This window comes from Tetrao urogallus, assembly GCF_951394365.1.
Source record: "Tetrao urogallus genome assembly, chromosome: Z".
Lineage (NCBI taxonomy): Eukaryota > Metazoa > Chordata > Aves > Galliformes > Phasianidae > Tetrao > Tetrao urogallus.
In genome coordinates this window covers 1511694-1533465 of record NC_136816.1, presented here as the reverse complement: position 1 = coordinate 1533465, position 21772 = coordinate 1511694, and the positions used below count along the sequence as shown (strand labels likewise).

Below are 21772 nucleotides of genomic sequence, written 5' to 3'. Positions count from 1 at the left end.
CTTAATCAACCACAAAAATTTGGAGGGAGAATTATAAATTTCTGTAGTCTCCCAAATCAATGTTCTAATATTACAAACATGACATCAGTGGGCTAAAAGGAGAATAAACCAACTTGAGGTTGTTCCTATACTCAATGCCACCCTCGTTACTGTAGTTCATTTGCATTCTGCTTTTAGTTTTCAGTTGTTTGGGTTTTTTTGTTTTCAAAGGGAGGATGAAGGAAACAGAATTCCTTCCTGGAAGGAATGTTGCTGGTAATTTCTGTGCTCTTTTCTGGAAACAATAACGTGAGCAATGACTTCTGGCTTAAACATGCCTCGTAGACTGTTATATGTCTTAACACACTGATTAAGCTTAGCAACAGCTCCCACTGCAGATTTAGGATCACGCAGTATAATAGTCGAGACGCTAAATAAGTTAGCACCTGCAGTACTTCACCGGACAACACAGCATCCAAACACCACTTCTCGCCTGAAAACCACCGCTTCACGGGAGACTTCTGTCTTCCCACCGCAGAGCTCGGCACAGGCTCGGGGACCTCGAGAAGCGCGGCGCTGCGCCGGCACAGCGGACGCCCCGTGGCGGAGCGCGAGCCGCGGGACGGCGCTGTCCGCCGCCAGGCAGCGCCGAGGCAGGCGCACCGCGTGGAGCTGTCCGCGGTGCTGAAAGGGCGGCGGGTGAACCTCCGCCCCGAGAGGCCGCGAAGGTGCCGCCGCTCCCCTCGGGCTCATCAAGCGCGCTCCGAGCGGGATAAAAGAAATGTTTATCTGCATAGAACACTGACGTGTTCCGCACACATGCACAACTCCTAGCCCTCGGGAAGAATTCCGGTAAGTCTTTTTAAATCTCCCTTCCAGTCCCCTTACAACGGGGCTGAGGCAGGTGAATTCAAGGGTTTGGTTTAGCTGACTGCGTGACCTGTTTCCAAAGCATAACGCATGTGGGATGTTAGTGGAAAGACTGCGGTCACCTGCTGTGCTGCGAGGCACCCCCACTGACTTGCTGGCAGCATGACTGTTCGGACTTCCTTCTCCACTAAGGTCACAGACTACTAAAAAGAATCGAGAAGCTGATTGCCACGAATGGACATTTCTGGTCATTGAATATTAAATCAGCTAGCAGTAATAATTACTACCGTCATTCTCTTACTCATATTTTGTTTTATTCTTTGTAGAAAAAAACTGCTTTTAGCTAGGGCGATTTGTTTACACTCAAATTTTAAAAACATACCACACGTAACAGTGCGGAATCAATATTCTTCTCTTCTACAGAACTCTTCTCTCTGCTCAGTCCAGCTAGTTTATACACTGCTCCCCTGTAAAGTCTTTCAGAGAAGAATTCAACCAGAAGGCTTAAACCTGCACACAACTGACGAATAGCTGGTGCCTCTAGGACACAGACAGCCATCTGTGAGCAGGATTCTACAGAAAACAATTCATGAATTTGCTTGAATTAAAAATTAGTTTGCCTTCAAAATACAGACAGCTTTAAAGATTATTTTAAAACCACCAATTATCATCATTACAGAATATTTTCTTTCATCTGGACTAGGCTCCATATCCTCTTAAGCCTAAGTATTTTAAAGGAACTTCCTGTTTTCAGATGCCATGTGTAACACAAGTTTGTCAGCATAGAGCAAGTTTTGCTCAGCATCTTCTTCACCTTGTTTTTAAAAAGTCAAGACTGAACACAAACGCATACTGTTCTGAAAGTAAAAAGCTGTCAGATACTGGACAGCTCAGGGACGTTACACCCTTCCCTTCTAACAGGCTCCTTGAACACAGAACTTTTATTTTCAAGATGAATGACAGAGTTTGGAACAACCAATAAATAAAGAAATTACTTTTAATTACTATTAAAGGTTTTTAAAGATTGTTTTTGTCTGATCCACAACACATCTCCAGAAGAATGCAAAATTTGCAACTACTTCTCTGAAAAAAAAAAAAAAAAATCCAAAACAACGACCCCCCCCCCAAAAAAAACACCAAAAAACACAACCCAAGTCTCAAAGTAACTACATGGTGCAAGCTGATGCAAATAGAGACCTACAAATATTTGGTTATCCTGCATAAAATTTTCCAAAGTTTCTGGGAAATGCTTTGAGTTATTTGCAGTGCATTCTTTTAATCTTTGTTCCTAATGCCTCAAGCACCACTTGTAGGACAGCGCATCAGAAAAGGAGGCTCTCACACTGGAACAGCAATAGTCAGATTAAGAAAACCCTCTTTCTAAGTAGCGCACAGAGACGCTACTTCAGGAGAATGTTTGCTTACATTATAAAACAGATTTTGATACCTATGATACTATAAAACTATAGTATAGCAAATAAGCTGGTTTTTGAATCAGAAGTTTTGCATGTGGAAGAACAGCATGACAGGAAGCAGCCTGGCAAACAGTCTCCAGTTACATAGTATTTCTCCAACTTTATAGTAGGAGACTGATATCCTCTAACATTGGAGCTACACCATTCATTTGCATAGAAGGGAACTAAACTGAATCATAGGGGTTGGAAGGGACCTCTGGCGATCATCTAGACCAACTCTGCTGCAGGTTCTCTACAGTAGGTTGTAAAGCAAAGTGTCTGCGTGGGTTTCCACCACATCCAGAGGAGACTTCACAGTCTCTCTAAGCAGTTCCAGTGCTCTGTTACCCTCAAAATGAAGCAGCTCTTTTTCACATCCAGGTGTAACTTCCCACGTTCCAGTTTGTCCCCATCACCCTTGCCCTGCTGCTGGGCACCACTGAAAACTCTGGCCTCTTCCATTTGACACCTGCACCTTAAATATTTATAAGCACTGTAAGATCCCATATTCTCCTTTCTAGGATAACCAGTCCTCGGTCTCTCAGACTTTCCTCACAAGGTCCGGGCCCCTAACAAATCTACGTAGCCTTTCACTGGACTCCCTCTAGAAGTTCCCTGTCTTTCTTGAACTGGGGACTCCAGAGCTGGGCAAAGTACTCCATAAATGGGTAGCAAAGAGGATAATCTCCCTCAGCCTGGTGGCTATGGTCTTTTTAATGGTCCTTAGAATAACCCTAGCCTTCTTGGCCAAAACAGCACACTACTGGCTCATGTTCAACCTGCTGCACACCACGATACTCAGGTCCTTCTCGACTGAGCTCCTTTTCAGCAAGTCAGCCTCCAACCTGCACTGCTGAGTGCAGTTATTCCTTGCCAGGTGTAGAACTCTACTCTTGCTCTTGCTGAGCCTCACAAGGGTCCATTCCACCCAGCTCTCCACCCTGTCTAGCTTTCACTCAGTGGCAGCTCTGCTTTCTGGTGTGTCAGACACTCCTCACAGCTTTATATCATTAGCAAACGTGGTGATGGTGTATTTTATCCCTTCATCCAGGTCACTAATGAAGAAGTTAGTTAAACAAGTACCAACTGCTGGGGAACACCACTAGCTACAGGCGTTCACCTAGACTTTGAGCCACTGATCAACCCTCTGAGCTCTGACAGACAGCCAGTTCTCAGACCACCTCACTGATCACTCACCTATCCCACACTTCCTAAGTTTACCTATGAAGATGTTATCAGAGACTGGATCAAAAACATTAGCAGAAGTCAAGATATATAACATTCACTGCTCTCTTCTCATCTACCTAGCCAGCCATCACAGAAGTCTATTAAATAAGTCAAACATTATTTCCCCTTGATGAACCCATGCTGACATGTTGATAACCTTCTCTTCTTTCACTTAGTTGGAGATGATATCCACAATAAATAGCTCAACCACCTTCCCAAGGACAGAGGTGAACCTGTCTGGTCTGTCACCTCTCGGGACCTCCTTCTTGCCAGTGAATCTGGCTTATCCCCAGACTTTAGGTACCTTTTCTATTCTCCGTGACCTTGCCCAGATGACAGAGAGTTGTTCAGCAATAACTTCAGTCAACTCCCTAAATACCTCTGAGTGCATTCCACTGAGGTCCATGGATTTTTCTTCTGTGTACAGAGTTTGCCTAGGTGATCTCTGACCAAATCCTCCCCGATTAAGGGAAGGTCTTCATTTTTCAGATTCAAAGGTTTCAAACTCCCGAGGGCCACTCTTATCACTGAAGATTAAAACAAAGAAGGTGTTCAGTAACTCCACCTTCTCAGTGTCTCCTGTTACCAGGGCACCCACCTCATTTATTAACGGGTCCACATTTTCCCTACTCTTCCTTTTGTTATTGATCTACTTAGATAAGCCCTTCTTATTGTTAACCTCCTTTGTCAGATTTAATTTCTCACTGCATCCCTGTGAGATCCCTGAAAACATTTCTATACTCTTCCCAAGCGGCCAGACTCTTTTTCTCACATTTCATAAAATTTGATTTCCTATTTGAGCTTTTTCCATTAGCTCCTTACTCATCTTTGGAGGTCTCCTGCCACCTTTGCCAGATTTCTTTTTCTTATTCTTACGAATGCACCAATGTGGAGCATGGAGGAAGTGGTGCTTGAACGCTAACCTACTCTCCTAGACTCCCTTAGCTTTCAGTGCTCTAACCAAGTGGATACCTCCAAGCAGCTCATCGAAGAGGTCAAAGTTGGTACTCCTGAAGTCAAGGGTTGCAATCACACTTATTGTTCTGTTTCCTCCATGCAAGATCCTGAACTCTGTTACTTCATGGTTGCTGCAGCCAAGTCTACCCCTAATCTTCCCACTTCACCAGGACTTTTAACTGTCAAATTCCCTTTTTATTGATTGCTACTGCTGAAAAACACCTTTGCCCTTGAAGACTGTCATTTCAGCCTGTAGCTGAAGGTAGTTCTAATTAGAAAAATCAAAAGCACCAATGAGTACAGCATTTTTCACTTCAGAAGTTTTAAATAGATCTTTTTTATGTTTCGGTTTAGCTGAATTAGCAAGTTTTAACTTGTGGGTCAAAAAAATTTACAACTGATATTATAAACAAGTCTCTCAGACAGAATCTACGGCAGTATTTGTTAGACTTAATATACACTTCGGCTGGTATGTTTCCCTGTCTTTCGCCCAGCTTTTCCTGACAGTTCTCCTCCATCCCATCCCAGGGCATTAAATAAAGCAGGTCAGACAGGAGTGTTCCTCCTCTTTTTAAATATACTCTTAAAGTATGTTGTTTCTGAGACAGCACAGCAAAAATTACATAACTCACATCTCCGATAATTAACCTTGCCACCGAGGGAAAATGCATGGCATGAAGTTTATTCACTGGAAAACTAAGAGCGTTGCTGTACATCTACTACAGAAGACAGCAGGCATGTCACACACAAAGTGCATTACCACCTAGGGCTGAGCGGTCCCACAGCATCACTGCTGCTGCCGCTTCCAGAGAGGCAAAGCTCCCCGGCACCTATGTGACCACGCTGCCTGTCACCTTGCTCTCCACTGAATTCCTGTTAGTGCCTACCGATAATTTGTGCTTCCCGAGGCTACTTACCACCTTCCGAAAAAGTGCCAAAGGAAGCATTACCTGGATCTCCCGAGCGTGGTACACGATGATGAGTCCGAGCAAGATGATCGTGGAGAGGCTGATAAGGCATTTCAGAGCGAGGGAATACAGCGATTCCTGCAACACAAAAATACCACCGTCCCTCAGCGAGCCCCGCGCGAGGCCGCTGCCAACCCGCAGTGCCCCGATGGCCGGGCCGGTCTCGCCTCGCCTCGGGGCGGCAGCGGACCGGGGGGCCGGGCCGGGCTGCGGAGCGGCGTGACCGAGGAGAGCGAGCGACCCGGAGCCGGGCCGAGTACCTTAGTGTAGGCGCCCCAGGACAGCTCGGTCTCGATGACCATGACCACGATGCCGAACATGCCGAAGATCAGCGCGTAGTCGCTGAGGCGCTTGCGCTTCTCGAACAGAGCCCGGCGGTGCCCAAGCTTGTAGCCGATGTTCTGATTCTTCTTCTTGAGGGGTTTGCTCCCGTCGTTGTTGGGGCCGCCCGGGCCGGGGCCGGGGCCGGCGGGGCCGTAGATCGCCAGGTTGTTGGAGTTGTTGTGCTCAGGCTTGGAGACCACGACCTCGGGGCCGGCGGCGTTGGGGCTGGAGAGCGGCGGCTGCAGCAGCTGGGACTCAGCGTCCATCTCGTGCAGGTTCCTGCGGGACGAGCTCAGGTTGCTGAGTGGCCGCATGACGCCGCCGTTGTACCGGCAGCTGCTCATAGCTATTTCGGTGAAGGGATTGCTCTCCCGGCGCTGCTGGGGCTGCTGCTGCTGTTGCTGGTGGTGGTGGGCGCTGCCGCTGCTGCCGCTGCTGCCGGGGCTCGCCGCCTGCTGCAGGCTGTGGCACTGGTGGTGTGGAGCGTGCTGGGAAGGCTGCCTCGCTACGCCAGCGTGACCGGAGGGCAGCTCGCTGATATTCAGCTGGCTGCCCTGCCGGGAGGAGGCGACAGACGAGAGCGGCGAGGAGCGGGTGCAGAAGGTGCCCGACAGCGGCGAGGAGGCGCGGAGCAGCAGCGGCAGGTTATCCCCGGCGGTCGCCGCCGCAGCTCCGTAGTAGGCGCAGTTGTTGCACTGGAGGCACGGGCTCTGCTGCTGCTGCTGTTGGAGGAGGAGGCTCGCCTTGTCCAGCTTCTGCCGGCAGTGCAGCGGCGCCGGCGGGCGCTGCTGCTGCTGCTGCTGCTCCGGGCCGAAACCCGGCGCGAAGTGCCGCGGCTCTTCCATGCCCGGGTCGTTAAAGCCGCAGGAGTACCGGACGGTGCTGCACCTTGCGCAATGCGTTATGGTCGGTAAGGGAGAGTCCCGTTGCCGCCACGACGGGCCCATCCCGGCTCCCGTAGAATCCAGCCGCCGCGTCCGATTGGCTGGGCGGACCAAAACAACAGGCATGGCGTCACCTGCGGGGGGGGGGACCGGCCGTGGCGTGAGGCGGCGGAGGCGGCGCTGGCACCGCTCGGCCCCGCCCCTGCCGGGATCCCGCCGCCCGTAGGTGAGGGCTGCCCCCGCCCCCCTACCCCTGCCGGGGAGCCCCGCGCCGAGGAAGCCCGGGAGCTCCCGGCTCGGAAGGGGCCCGCGCGGGGAGCGCCGCCGCGGTACCGGCGCTCCCTCCGCCCGGCGGCGCTCACGTCTGCGCCGTGTGCGGAACGCGGGCGCAGCGCCGCTCCCCGGAGCTGTCCAGCAAAGCAGGGCGCCCCCCTCCCGTGCCCCCCACTTCCCCCCGCACCCCGCGTGCTGCGGCTGCCGGGCCGCGGGAATTGGGCCGTGCGCGGCGCTTTTCCGACCTGTGGCAGCCGGGGCCGAATTTACTAACGCTGTCCAGCTGTGTAATTGCTGGACATCGTAGCGCCTTCAGTTTCCTTTCAGGCTTCAGCTTTGTTTTGGCATATCGTGGTTCTAAAACCGCGGTAGGCGAGAGTGAACAAAAACTTTTAAATCCCTGGGTACAGCGAAGATTATTTTGGAAGAAGCACCCATAATAGATGTGCCTGGTATACGATGTCGTATACCACATTTCTTCAACAATGAACTCTTAAGGAAAATCCACCAACATTCTTGCATGAATGATGAGGGACTTTCCAGCTATCTCACTCTGTGCTTTATATCAAACTCTATTTGGATGCTCTCTTTGGAAGTCAGAGGGGAGAAAAAAAAAAAAAAAAAAAAAAAAAGCAGATTCAGTTATATCTCAGTGATCCTATTTTGTCTGTTTCCAAAGATATACAAATCACATAGAATCTGAAGCATGAAAGTCTTGGGGAACCTATGCTCGTGTCACCGTGTAAGTGACTTGCTGTCAGAATGTTCTGTAGACTAGCTAAAGATTTTAATGAGAATTGGTTTCATCTCTCCTGCTCTGTTCATGTCATGCCTTCAACATTTTCTTAATGGTATTCAATTTTACATATTTCTATCAACAGAAGATAAAATACTCAGAACCTAGTTTACCACAACGGAGTTCTTAGAAAATTTGTAAATCTGCATGTTGTATTTAGAAGTCAGCAAATCAGTGTCATGTAATTTCACCTACTCTGATCATGCACAATTTTGTTAGAATTGTAAAGGAAAGAATTATCTTTTAAAAGTCTCAATGGACTAAAATACATGGTGACTATGTTCTCTACAAGGAAACATTTGCACTTATTTATCTGATTCACATACATCAGTTACAAATCCCAGTTTTAACATCCTGCCGATATCCTGTTTATTAGTAGAATTGGCAAGGACACTGCTATTACTTGCTTGTAGATATTTCATCTGCTGGCTTGATAGATTCATTATGTGACCAAACAAATGAGTATTCCCATGTTTAACACAAGAGGTCATACTAATCACACAGCATGTTATGGAACTGCTGCTGGTTTTGTTTCAGTTCTGTTGTACAGCCTGGATGGGACACTGCTGTTTCAAGGTCTATGGAGGGAATTGGTGAGAGTACTTCTTCATAGGTAGGGGGGTAAGCCTTCCTCTGTATGACACAGGTAAATACACAGATGCTATTTAATCAAATATCTTCCCTTCTGAAGTAATTTTAAAGTTCACTTTGAAAAAATGAATGCATTTAATTTCAGAAATAGAATACATACTTCACACGAATTTAGTTGCTGTGTTCCTCTGTGTCAGAAATAAATTTGCATGAACAGCTCTGAACTGCTAAAGCATACTAAAATAATAACCCTGAACCCCTGTGATAAAGCATGAGCTGTTTGATCTTGGAGGTTCTGTTGTCATTTTTCACCTTTTTGTTATTACTGGATGAAACTGCTCTTACTGATTACCATCCTGCTGCATTGCCAAATAGGCAGTTTTTACACATGTATATGCATGTGTCAATGAGTGCACATGCATCTTTGCATGAAATAAGACAGCTGCTGCAGGTCTCATTTTACAATGATGATTTTTGCAGATGTTTGGAAAATAGATTTATTTTTCCTAAGCTCACTAATTGCAAGATGAAGATTAATGCTGTTGAGCAAAACAGTGGGACAGGAAGATCAACAGATGCAGGAAGAATTGTATTTTTGAGAAGAAAAAATACTGTGAAATATTTGAGGTGGCAGCTATTCATTCTAGCAAGTTGTCTGAAAAGCTCACATAGCAACCAACGAAGACAGAACACCTGCAGGCTACAACAAAATGTACTAGAAAGCTATTTTGGCTGCTATCCTGTTGCTTGTACACCTGCCAGACCCCTGTTAAAATTATTAAAAATTCTGTACTTGTAGAAAAAGTCAAAGAATGTAAAAATACTATAAAGGGAAAAAAAGAATAAGAAAAAAAAAACCAGGAAATTCTATTCTTCAGTATCTTGAAATCAGAAGGTCTAGGGTTTTCTAGAATGCAAATCACTAAAGCAAACAGCCTCGTTCAGATGACAAAAAACAAGCTGATATATGGCTGAGCATATACACATAAAGGTGCCCTTAGTGAAAGCAGAGTCACAGTAAGAGAAGCGGAGCTAGCACAAACAGGAATATGGTATCGCAAGATCCTTCAGACTGCAGCAAAAAAAAGTGCTTTGTGAGACAACAGCAAAACAGTTGCACAGTGCTGCTGCCAAGATGGTGAGATGGAAACTACGTGTATGTGCCATGTGTGCAAGTTACCTTTTGCATAACATCTGGCAGGACTTCAAGTACCAGATGGCTCTACATACACCTGCCACTTCTATCATGTACCTGTGAGCATCTCACCCTTACTGGACCTGTTCTGATTTCAAAGACCATTTGAAAGCACTCCATGGCAGCAGGAGAAGAGATATGACAGTACGATGCAGATTGTATGGTCACATGCTATAAAGAAGAATGCTTTACAGTTTCTACTTTTGTTTTTATGCTAGTCCGCTTATCTGCGCATTCTTCTTCTCCTTCAGTGTATTAGCAACAAAAATGCAGATTCACTGTAGTTTAAAACCTTCACCTTTAGAAAAGATGTTTATTATACTCTGAAGACGAGGCCACTGGATTGGAAATTTTCAAGAGGGGATGCTTTAATTCTTGGGGTTGCAGTTGTAGAGATATCTATAATTGCTGCATGCCTTTCCCCCTAAAAGATTAGATTTGTTTTTTCTTCCAGCAAAATTTTTATTACTGTTAAACAGGTTGAAAATGTGAAATGGGGTTCACAAAAGTATCTTTCCCTAAGTTACTTCTCCAAGCTTTCTGGGTGTTTTAAAACTATTTGGATATCGTGCAAGCTGAATGACTTCCTCTCATGTTCCTACCCTTTTTTTTTTTCCCTTCCTCATTATCAGGAAATACTACCATCTAAAAGGCTTTTCTCATCTAGTTAAAGGCATCAGCGCTAGTACTATCTCGCACAGCCATCACAGGTGCTGAGCTGGTGACTATATGTACAATCAGTAAGTGTACAGGGGTGTAAAATCAATTGGCGTACAGAGTTTTAGGCTAAGTAGGATTATCACAACAAGACAATAAATAGAAAATGCTTACCGATGTTGCAGGCTCACAACATCCTCCCCAAGGAGTGATCTCCAGAAGAGATCCCTTCCTCAGTGGCAGTCAGCACTTAAATGGGATCTAGGAGAGGTGGAGCCAGGATCCACCCCTTCCGGTAGCACAGGTGAAATACCTTCACCTGTGCTCCCTTGGCTGACTCATTGCTTGCCTCAGCTGGTCAGTCAGAGGTTTGGGCCGCGATTCAGCCTGATTCCCGTGCACTACTGCGTTATGTTTTATCTGACTGCAGTTTTGTAACAGACCTTTGGCTCAGCACAATTGCTGAGATTCTGACGTGCACTATTTCTACTATAACCTAGGCAAAAGCAGAGACTTCAAGTGTGCAGCACTTATCGACTGTGAGAGTTTTAATTTTACAGATTCCAATACTAGAAAAATTGTTGTCTTTTAAGGCCAGTGAGAGTGTTTTCATCCAATTATAAGACTGTGCCTTGCAGAGTCGGCAGTGTACAAACCAGTATTAGCTTTTCATCTAAACGTCATTTCTATTCAGGTAGCAATTGATATCCTAAATAAATTTCATTTACCCCTATTTGAAAAATAAATATTTTTCCATTGGTACTTTATCATCAGCAACTCCATTTAACATCAAAATATTGCAGTGGTTATATTTCGAAGTTGTTATATTGGAAAGTTATATTTGGAAAGTTCCCTCTAGTGTAATTAATAATATGATTACTTACTATGTTTTTTGAATATTACTGTACTATGAAATGCGAAAGACTTTGCTTTTAGGAGAAGCCTGCCATGTATGATTCTTTCAAATCTTAAATGCAGTGTAGGTTCCTATAGTCAGTACTCCTCCAAAACCAGAATATGAAGTGTAAGATTGCTTCTTGGATTGTGTTTACTGGGGTTTTTGATTGGTCCTGCAGTTCTGATTCCCTGAAAGATTCTACAAATTCGGCAGTGCATTCAGATCCCACATCACAAAATTCTGTTTGCTTATTGTCACCATCATACCTAAAACCTTTCAGCTATGTTCATAACGCTCAGATATCCGTTTATGTAGTGCTTCTGTTTGTAGCCATCGTCTCTCAAAGAAATGTGCAAAATTTCTTAGAATAAGCAGAAGCAAGGGAAAGGAGGTAGTTATAAAAGAAATGTGCTTCAAGCTGGCTATTGTTTCATAAGCTTGGCAACCAAACAGCTATTTGAAGTGATAGAAAGTTTTATGAAATTTAATGAAACATATGAAATGTTAGGAAACTCTCCTAAATTTTTATGAAATTTTTGTTCTTGGACATGTAATTCTCTTCACTTCTCTCCTTTATCCACTCTATTTCCATATTACTTAGCCAAAAATTAAATGTGTTCCTGAGGAAAAGGTTAGACACTTTTAATGTTCAGAAGATATTTTTAAGGGTGTAAATTTTTGAATTTCAGCTGGGTAAAATCCATCTCTGCAACTCGGTGGAGCTCTTAACAAGTGTGTCCCAAAAGTTTTTCCTCAAGCTATTTTTCCTATTTCAAATGTATCAGTGTTGAACCAGTTTGAATAAAGCTAGTTCTTCTATGATTCTATAATCTTACATCTCATGCAGACCTATCACCACCAGTCATAGATATGGACAAATATGTTTTCCACTTTGTCATCCTTATTGCAGAACAAATAAGGCGTGTAGCTAAATGGTACTGCCTCAGGTATGACAGTGCAAATGTCAGACAATGCTATGAGCAACATATTATCTAATTCTCTGTCACATCCTACTCAGCAATGCAGACAGTTTATTTTTAAGGACAGAATCCCTCTGTTCAGCCAGCCAGTCTTCTCCAAAGTGCATAGATCTAGCTAGCCTTCACACACCTCATGCCAAGAATGGCAATGTGCTCTGCAGTCTTCACAATGCCGTGGGGCCTGGCGTTATCATGTTGCAAGAGAAATGTTACCTTCTTCTCTGCCCTAGCCAAAAGTTTGAGTCTTCAGTTTAGTACCATGGCTTGATGGTTTGTCCGGGTTCCAGAAAATCCATAAGGATCACCCCTTTCCTGACCTCAAATACAGTACACAACACTTTACCCAGTCAGGGCTGCATCTTGAATGTTTTCTTCTATGGGGAATCCACATGTCTCCACTCCATGCACTGCCGTTTTGACTCCAGCTCATTTCATTTTGACTCCACCATGTCTCATCACCATTAATAAAGAGATCCAGGAAACTGTCACTTTCATCCTCATATTGCTTCAATTAGTCCTTACAAAGTTGCATACAGTGTTCTTTCTGTCCCACCTGGTGCAAACTTTGTGATATTCCAATGTTGCAATCATGGTTTCCAACCCATTGAAGCCAATATTCACCTCTGTACACTGTTCCCTGTTTGTAATCCACTGATTTGCATAGATGAGCTGACTGATAAGCTCTTCATTTCATGGTGTGGCAGCTGTTCATGGCCATCCAGAACATGGCTTTTTCTTTCACATTGCTGTTGCACATTCCTGGAACACACTACTCACCACCTCACTGTGCTGACACATAAATGTTCAGCAAGCATCAATGAATGTCAATGGGTGCCACTTCTTCTACATGGAGGAATCCAATTAGACACCTTTCCTTCATACACACTTCCATGTCTGCCACATGCCATTCTGGCAGACTGTCCCTGTGCTGCCATCTGTCACACAGCAATAAAATGTAAGAGCATATTGATGGGTAGGTTCAACTTTTGCAGCCATACCACCATCTGATGCTGCTGCTCTGGGCCTACATTACAAAACAGGAGGCATTCCTTTCAGAGCAGCCCTCATCCCTTGCAATACCCCTAACTGTTTTTACTGTTACCTCCATGTGTGAAAATTCAGCATTTACTCTCTTCCATTGAATATGTTGAAAAAGGATGATTCACTACAAGCTAACGCCATCATGCTCATTTGCCTTTTATTAACACTGAGTTAACATTCAAGTTACCTTTTTTTTTTAATCCTGCTGCCCTTCCCGTGCCCAAACCATATCTCTGACAGGGCTGTCATCCCAAATTGTGAAGCTGCTACATTGCTGCTAATTTAAAGCAATTTTTAGTTGTTTGCAAGTGTTCTTTATTAATGCTGTAGAGCCACTTCAGCTTTGGCAAGTCTTTTTTCAGCTTCATCAAGCTTTTTTGTAATTTGTACATTATGAGCATATTTTGCTCATAACAGACAAAAGAGAACAGACTTGTTATCTGACATAAAACATCCATTCTTTATTTATAACATGTCGAGTGATGCACTGATGATAAAAAATGCCACACTGTAAAATGTTTGCCTTTTTTTATTCACAAAAACCACCTAGCCTATTTTTGCTCTGTTTACCAGAAACTTATTCTTTAAACTGACGAAGAAAACTTAGAAAGTCAATATGTAATGGTGGCTAAAAGGAAGTTTCACAGTTGTCCCTCTTGAATTTTTCCTATCTTCTAACCCTAGTGGCCAGTTCTGCAGAAGGTAGTAATTTGGTTCTACTTTTTTTTTTTTTTAATTATTATTATTTTTGACGCAGTGAATGTGGACCAGGTTTCTAATGCCCTGTTCATCAGTATGATTTTGCAGAAAGCACAGTGTAGATGGTATGTGCCTATTAAACTGATCAGTGCTACCATACAAACAAAAGCAGCATCAACAAAAGTAGGTAAGACTACAAAGCTATGTGCTAAGACATTTCTACAGAGTCTAGAAATATGATGAAGGATAAAAGTGCCATGCTATCAGGTATGTCTGCCATGCAAGTTACAATGAACTCTCACATTTTTTTCTGCCTGGTTGAAAACTGCAGTCCCCCAAAGTTCATCAGTTAGCAGTTTCTCCCCTGACTGATGCAGTATTTTACCCTAACTAGCAACCTGTTGCCAAGCTGTTACAACACAGAGGTAAATCATCTGAAGTTGTATTGACAAAAGTAAATCATTAAAGTCCAGCTCCGGTTTCTCTAATAATTAACTGTTATTCAGTGTTCCTAGTTTACACATTTTTCATGCTCTCTTCTCTGCTTGAGTTAACTAGAACAAAAATGTTTCTACTTCGCCTACCAAGGCTGTTAAATTTGATGTTAAACAAAAATGCCTCACAATGTGCTCATGCTTTTGTGGTTTGACAGGTAAGACCTGAAGCCAATGACCATAATGTATTTTCCTGCACCAGTGAATAGGTGTTCTTCCAATGCAAAAAAGTTCCAAAAGAACTGCATGAGCATGTCTCTTCTCAGAGCACATTCTGATGTCCTGTGGGGCATGACTCCCCAGTAAGGCCAGAAAGGTGTTCAGACTTTGCAATGTTCTGTGTGCCTTAGACTAACAGAATAATGCCACGTACAGTCAAGTTCTATGTTCATGCTTTTCCTTTTATTGCAACAATCCACTTGTAATTACTTTATTGAGAGTTTCTAGCTCCATCTGCTGAAAAGAAACTCCTGAACATGGTTTCATCATAACCTAAACTTCCTAATTCCCAATTCTACAGCTGAAAAATAAATTATTCACTCAGTGTTACTCACACCTTCCAACCTGTTCAACTCTGTTTCAAGCACAGCATTTTTATTTCCACAGGAATTTGCACAGACCAAATGCAGCTGCCAGAGGATGTTCCTATCTTTCCACACAAAGATCTCTTTCCAGACAATAAACATATACACTTTTTTAAAATCTAGCCTGAATGTTTGCTTTTGAAAACTGTCCTGAAAGACAGTGGCAGTTTTAATTGCAGAAGCTGGGTTAGGAGGGTAAATCTATAGCAAGTAAAATGTGAGAAGCATTACTCAGTTTGTGCAGAGGCATGCTTTTCTCATGAAACACAAAGGCTTACATTTGCAGAAAGATGGCTGCTGTGTTGTAGGCAAAAATGCTGCCAGTACATTTGTGTCTGTGTGTGCCACAGTGACTTCAGGACTGTGAGCAGACTGGAAAGTTAGAAGTGCTCAACCTGTGAGAATTCACACACGGTTCACACACTGGAGGGAGGATTGGCACCTATGCATGGTGTGAGGCAATGCATGCACTTGCACGGCAATGCTGCCAACTATGCTCATTAAAAAACCTTTGTAATTAGTTACAAGCAATGCAAATCGATGAGTGTTGTTCCTTGGTCTCTGGCCTGCAATGGAAAAGTGATGAGAGTAGAAACAGAAATTAAATTAAGACAACAGTCATTACGATAACAGCATAACAGAATGGCCAGGGTTGGAAGGGACCTCAAGGATCACGAATCTCAAACCCCCCTGCCACATGCAGGGCCACCAACCTCCACATTTAATACCAGATAAGGCTGCCCAGGGCCCCATCCAGCCTGGTCTTGAATACCTCCAGGGACGGGGCATCCACAGCCTCTCTGGGCAGCTGTTCCAGCACCTCACCACTCTCACAGCACAGAACTTCCCCTGACATCCAACCTAAATTTTCCTCCTTGATGACGGTATACAGAAACTGTAAAGATGAGCTATGTGAGGTGGAAAAAATGGTAACAAGTGAGAAAAAAGAAACTGCATTTCCAAAATGGAAGTAACAGTAGATATTTGGGGAAAAAGTAAAAATCTGACACATGGGAATTGAAGAGTACAATTATAAAAATGAGATGTGATGTTTTGGTGAAAAGAACAGCATACAGACAAAAGAAACTGTCTAAATTTGATGTGCCACAACAAGAATGTCAGTAATTAAATAACAATGACACACTCTAGGAACAGATTTTATCCCTGTGGAGTACAGATGTCATTTTGGTCCAAGTCCTGAGCGACAAAAGTTGGTTTGCCTGTTGTAAGATGTATGCTCTCTAAAAACAGTTCTACCAGTGATCTTGCTACTTCTCAAACAATCTGAGTCCTCAGCAGACAGAGGAGAGGGCTGCAACATCCCTCCTCTTCGGCTCAGTTTTTGTAGATGGATAAGTTTTATGAGCACCAAGCTGCCCCTCCAGGGGCAGGATTAGATGAGTATTTCTCCCTTGGGAGATAATCAGACCATGAAGGCAAAGAGCACTAAGGACTTGGCAGTAAGCAGAGGGATAATCTCTCACTCTTCTGTTTTTCTGTGTCATGTATTTTACTCCTAGGCTCTAATTATTTAGCATTACAGAGAGCAAATACTTAGAAGATGACTCAGAACAGCTAAATGAGGAGTGCGTGTTGCATATTTTCATAAGTGTTTTCCATGCCTTGCCAGCTGAAATTTATCCTTGCCAGGATATGCCCCAGCATGCCCTGCTTGAAAGGGAATGTCCAGTGTAGCACCTAAGAGAAAGCCACATTGCCTTCAGTTGAAAGCTATTAAACTATTCTCATCGTTATTCTTCATCTTGTGATTTGTACTTGTGTATCTTTGGCTGTAACTGATCTACCTGCAGTGACAAGCAATATTCCTTCCTCAGGTAATTTTGTAAGAGAATACTAAAATTGTTAATTTATTGCTGCATTAAAGCAATAGTTTCCTAAGGTTTCCAACTTCATAACATTTGTTTAAGCCAAGCTTATGTACAATGTCCAAGCAAAGAACTCATAATTAATAATGACCAGCTCATCCTAACACAGTTTATCCTCGGCTTGTGCAAGAATTAACCCAATTTACTTTTCAGGAGACTTTTAAATATTCAATTTTTTTAAACGTATGTGTAACAGACCAGTAGAGTCAAGTGGGCAGAGCCTTTTCTGCTGTACTTGTGAAGAACATGGCATACACAATCAGCAGCTTATATCAGACTGTTAGAAATAGCATGGCTGATCTTTTGGGACTTTTAAGCTCATTTATTTTGCCAGAATGATCATTACATCAGCTGCATAGCAATTCTGAAAAGTAAGCTAAGTCCTATGCTACTAACAGCTAGTACACTTTCTCAGTTCTTGTATGAGCTTTTATCTCGTACAACTTGGCTGAAGGGTGCATGTATTCCAGATCTGAACAAAGTGGTAGGATGGTGCTGAGCAAGCAAACAGGGGCCATGGATATAAACCTTTTTTCTAGAATAATATAAATTTGACAATGTCTTTCATCAGATTATGGAACTGGACATGTGTTTAGCAAACTGAGCAGAAGGCATTAAGGCATCTATTTTTCACAGTGGCTTTCATTCTCTTGTAGCATTGTAGTAAGAGCACTAAATTAATATAAACATATTAAAATAGATTACTTGAATTACACTGGTTATGGAAAGAGGGAGTAGGTGTTACTGTCAGAGGCAACGGATAATTGGAGAGCACTTTCTCTATAGCAGTAGTCTGGTGGTTAAAAGACATGCTAAATGAGAACTTCAAAGTACAACACTGAGAAATTTCCATCTAGATGTTGAAGAACTGTGCATATTATTATATTTTTCTACCTTCTTCATGTTTCTGCATGAAGAGATTAAATAAATGTGGTTAAGGAATTAACCTGTTCTTGTATATGTTTGTGATTAGATGGGAACGAATGAAACAGAGATTCAAAGGAAAAAACTCAATATCTGTTTCTTACAGAGAGTAGATCTTTAACTTGGGCTTATAAAGCTGTCTGGCACAATACAGCACCTTAGGAATCTCCGAAAATAGAACTGTCTGATAGCAATTTTCTATAAATCTAGAAATTTCCAGTGCTACAGAGTAAAACCTTTGCATCCTTTTCTGTAAGGAGGGTCCCACTTGTTTTACCTTGCTGAAATATAATGAAAGGATAAGGTCATTGATGAATTTTAAGACGTTTAACAACAGGTTAGCTCCATTTAGCTACAAATAAACACACAAGGGCTGCTCCAAAAGTAATGCTTCATATTTTGTGTCATTGGCACACAAGGTAAGATGGTGGTTGTATGGCAATAGATGTTAAACCTTACTGCCAATATTCCATTCCATGCTGTTGCCATGTGAAAGATGGCAGCAGAGGAGCAGTCTGAGAGCGTGGTGTCTGACATGGGTTTGTGTATGAAGGAAAGGTGTCTAACTGAATTCCTCCATGCAAAAAAAATTGCATCCATAAACATCCATCGGTGTTTGCTGAACATTGATGGAGACCATATAGTGGATGTGGTCACACTGCAGCAGTGGATGGTGTGTTTCAGCAGTTGTGACAGTGACATGAAAACAAGCTACATTCTAGATGGCAAAGCAGATATTTACAAGTGCAGTATGCAGGCTCTTTTTCATTACTGGTAAAAATGCACAGCTAATGGTGGTGACTGTTGAAAAAATGTGTTTCGTAGCCACTACTTTTTTCTATCAAATGGTCTCAGTATCTGTTCTATTGTGGTCTTTGAATCTGTTGTAGTTTCCATGGCAATGAATATGAGATGTTGAAATGGTAAATAATCAGCCCATCCCTACCCACTCCACCACTGTATGATAAGCTAATAGAAGAAGAATCTAAATTAGTAGCTCAGTAACACCTCACAATCTTATCTTTGAATATCTATGAGTCTGTATTTACTTGGTTTCAAAAATTCAATTGAAAGGTGCTCATTTATGATAGAAATATGTAATATATGGATCCTGGGATGTCTTGTCTTATTTTAAGATTTGCCTGTTTTACATAGTAGCTCAGTGTCTTGCATGGTGTAAGTTACTCATACCAAAATGTTTCCTTGTAGATGGGATTTTTTAATCATGATTTTTTAATTATCTGTCACTTGAGGAAATCTTTGCAGTAATTGTGCAAAAAGATAAACTCTATTACACTGGAACATAAACTATTTAATACAAGAAATGTTTACCTAGTGAGATTTCTCTCTTCAGAATATCCATTCCACTCCACAGATAATCACTTAAACCTCTGAGACAAGAACTAGAGGCCTATTAACTCTGTATCACACCAACCATGTAATTAAATGCCGTATTTCTTAGCGCTGCAACATTTCTCTGTTGTCTAGGCACCTAATGTGATCCATAATATTTACCTGTATGTTACAAATATAAGCTTTGTGGATTACACTGAAAGAGTTGGTCATCTAACTAGGAAACTGAGAAGAAATGTGGGAACCTGGTCTCACCGGCAAAGAGATTCCATCTGAAGCATCATGGCACATAGCAGAAGAATACACCACACAGTGCTCAGAATACATTCCCAGATCCATGCTGATTCCTGAGGCAAAGTATTCATCACTGCTCCCTACAAAATGCAAGGAAGAATACAATGTGATGATGCCTGCACCATGCTTTGTCTGCTCAGCGTTCATCCGAGAGGCAGAACGAATATCTTCCTCTGCTTGATGACTGTAATATGCATCTTGTAGCTCACTGCTCTAGCCACTAACCTAGACAGTCCTCTGAAACTGGGCTATTAATAGCATATAATTTAAACACTCATTAGTACAATGACAAGAATCCAGGCTTCCAAGACCCAAGCAATTTCCTCGGCCATTAGTCTGTAGAGCTTTGTAACCGCTATTGAATTATTTTGTTCACAGTAAGAGTAATTGAGGAAACCTTACTCTATATTCTGACAATTAGGAAACTCAGCCCAGAGGGTTTTAAGATTTCAAGACACAGAAGAGACATGCAGCATAGTCAGGTTCAACTGACTATGGGTCAGTTATATATAGGTCCTTCTGGAATGGACTGCCAAGGGAGGTGGTGGAGTCACCGAGCCTGGGGGTGTTCAAGGAAAGGCTGGATGTTGTGCTGAGGGACATGGTTTAGTGGGAGCTGTTGGGAATAGGTGAACGGTTGGACTGGATGAGCTTTTAGGTCTTTTCCAACCTTGGTGATTCTATGATTCTATGATTCTATAACAAAGCAGAATGCAAGGTTTTGCACTTGGGTTGGAGTAATCCCAGATATGTAGAAGAACTCCTTGATAGTAGCCCTGCAGAGAAGGGCTTGGAGGTCCTGGTGGGTGAAAAACTGAACATGACTCACCAGTGTGCTCTTACAGCTCAAAAGGCCTATGGTAACCTAGGCTGCATCAGAAGGGGGGTGACCAGCAGAGACCTCTCTACTCTGCCTTCATGAGACCCCACCTGGGGTACTGCATCCAGATTTAGTGCACCCAATATAGCTGTTGGAGAGGGTCCAGAGGAAGGGCACAAAGATGGTCAGAGGGCTGGAGCACCTCCCCTACGAAGACAGGCTGAGGGAGCTGGGCTTGTTCAGCCTGGAGAAGAGAAGACTGTGAGAAGACCTCACTGCAGCCTTCCAGTATTTAAAAGGGGATTACAAAAAGGAGGGGAATCAACTTTTTACATGGGTAGACAGTGATAGGACAAGGAGAATGGTGCTAAGCTCAAGGAAGGAAGATTTAGATTAGATGTCAACGGGAAGTTCTTCACAGAGAGTGGTAAGGTGCTGGAACAGGCTGCCCAGGGAGGCTGTGGATGCTCCATCCCTGGAGGTGTTAAAACCAGGTAAGATGGGGCCTTAGGCAACCTGGTTTAGTACCAGATCCGAGTGTTGGTGGCCCTGCATGTTTCAGGGGAGATGGAACTGGTTGATCCTGGGGGTCCCTTTCAACCCAAGCCATCCTATGACCATATGCTCTTAGATGCTAGGGGACAGACCTAGCCATATGGAGTATTTAGTAAGTTATTTTTGGGGAATGGCTAGCAGTACCTGTGTAGAAGGAAGAAAGTGAGAAGAGAAATTGGCAGTGAGTTGTAAAAATGCCTATTGGGCTTGGCCATAATGTTGAGAGAAGCTTGTTTCTGGCCAGACATAGATGTAAGCTGGGGATTTATCCAATCATTACATTCAGGGATTATTGGATACTCCCAGACCCAAGGCCTCGAAACCTTGAATACTGATCATACACATTTCAACAAGCCCTCAGTAAAGAAGTTATCCAGACTGACATTTGGATCCCCAATTGCTTTCTCAGTAAAGGCAGACATATTTAAAAATCTGATGGATTTCCTTGGGGAAAAAAAAAAATGTGTTAAGAAAGGAGAACAATTTCATACACCTGGATTTTCAAAAGGCAGTTCAGAGGGAATCTGAAATCAAGTTCTTTCTGTGGTAAGACATCATTCTGTCCCCAATCCCACTGTATAATTTGGTGTCAGCATTAAAATAGACTGTGACGTAAGGCACTAATATTTACTAAATAATTTGTTTACTGAGGCAAAATAGTGAGTCACTACAAGAAATCATTTTGAACACTAATTCTAGCAATGGGTTGTTCAGTGTTTCTTTATTTCTGCATATGGGCTTTGAGATTACATTAGGAAGTAGAAAGGTAATACATAGCAGCCCTGGTATCTTATCTGCCCTGGTAGTCTTATCTGCTCTTCCACTGACAGTAAATCAAATAAAGGCAGCTGAATATTAACAAGCTTGGCCGTAAAATACAGTGCACCTATTTTATTTTACTTTTTAACATCCTGCCTGTTCCATTTTGATGGTGTGGCAGGAACACCTCTCCAAAGATGGTGAGGTAGCTGCACAGTCATGAAGTCCAATGACCAGTCAGTGCACAAAGGGAGAGATTCTCCCAGCAAACTATTCATGAATTATATCCTACAAAAGTCTTTCTTCTGAT

At 43.1% G+C, this 21772-nt stretch overlaps 1 protein-coding gene across 1 annotated transcript in view; it reads right to left on the bottom strand.

The window, feature by feature from the left end:
* Positions 1 to 6789, bottom strand: part of KCNN2 (potassium calcium-activated channel subfamily N member 2) — a gene marked incomplete at both ends in the record, with an annotated part of 67612 nt that extends 60823 nt beyond the window's left edge. Inside the window, 2 exons of the mRNA XM_079548471.1 lie at positions 5438 to 5533; positions 5716 to 6789. Of these exons, the coding sequence (XP_079404597.1) occupies positions 5438 to 5533; positions 5716 to 6789 (1170 nt within the window). The remainder of the gene's footprint in view (positions 1 to 5437; positions 5534 to 5715) is intronic.
* Positions 6790 to 21772: the final 14983 nt, after the last annotated feature.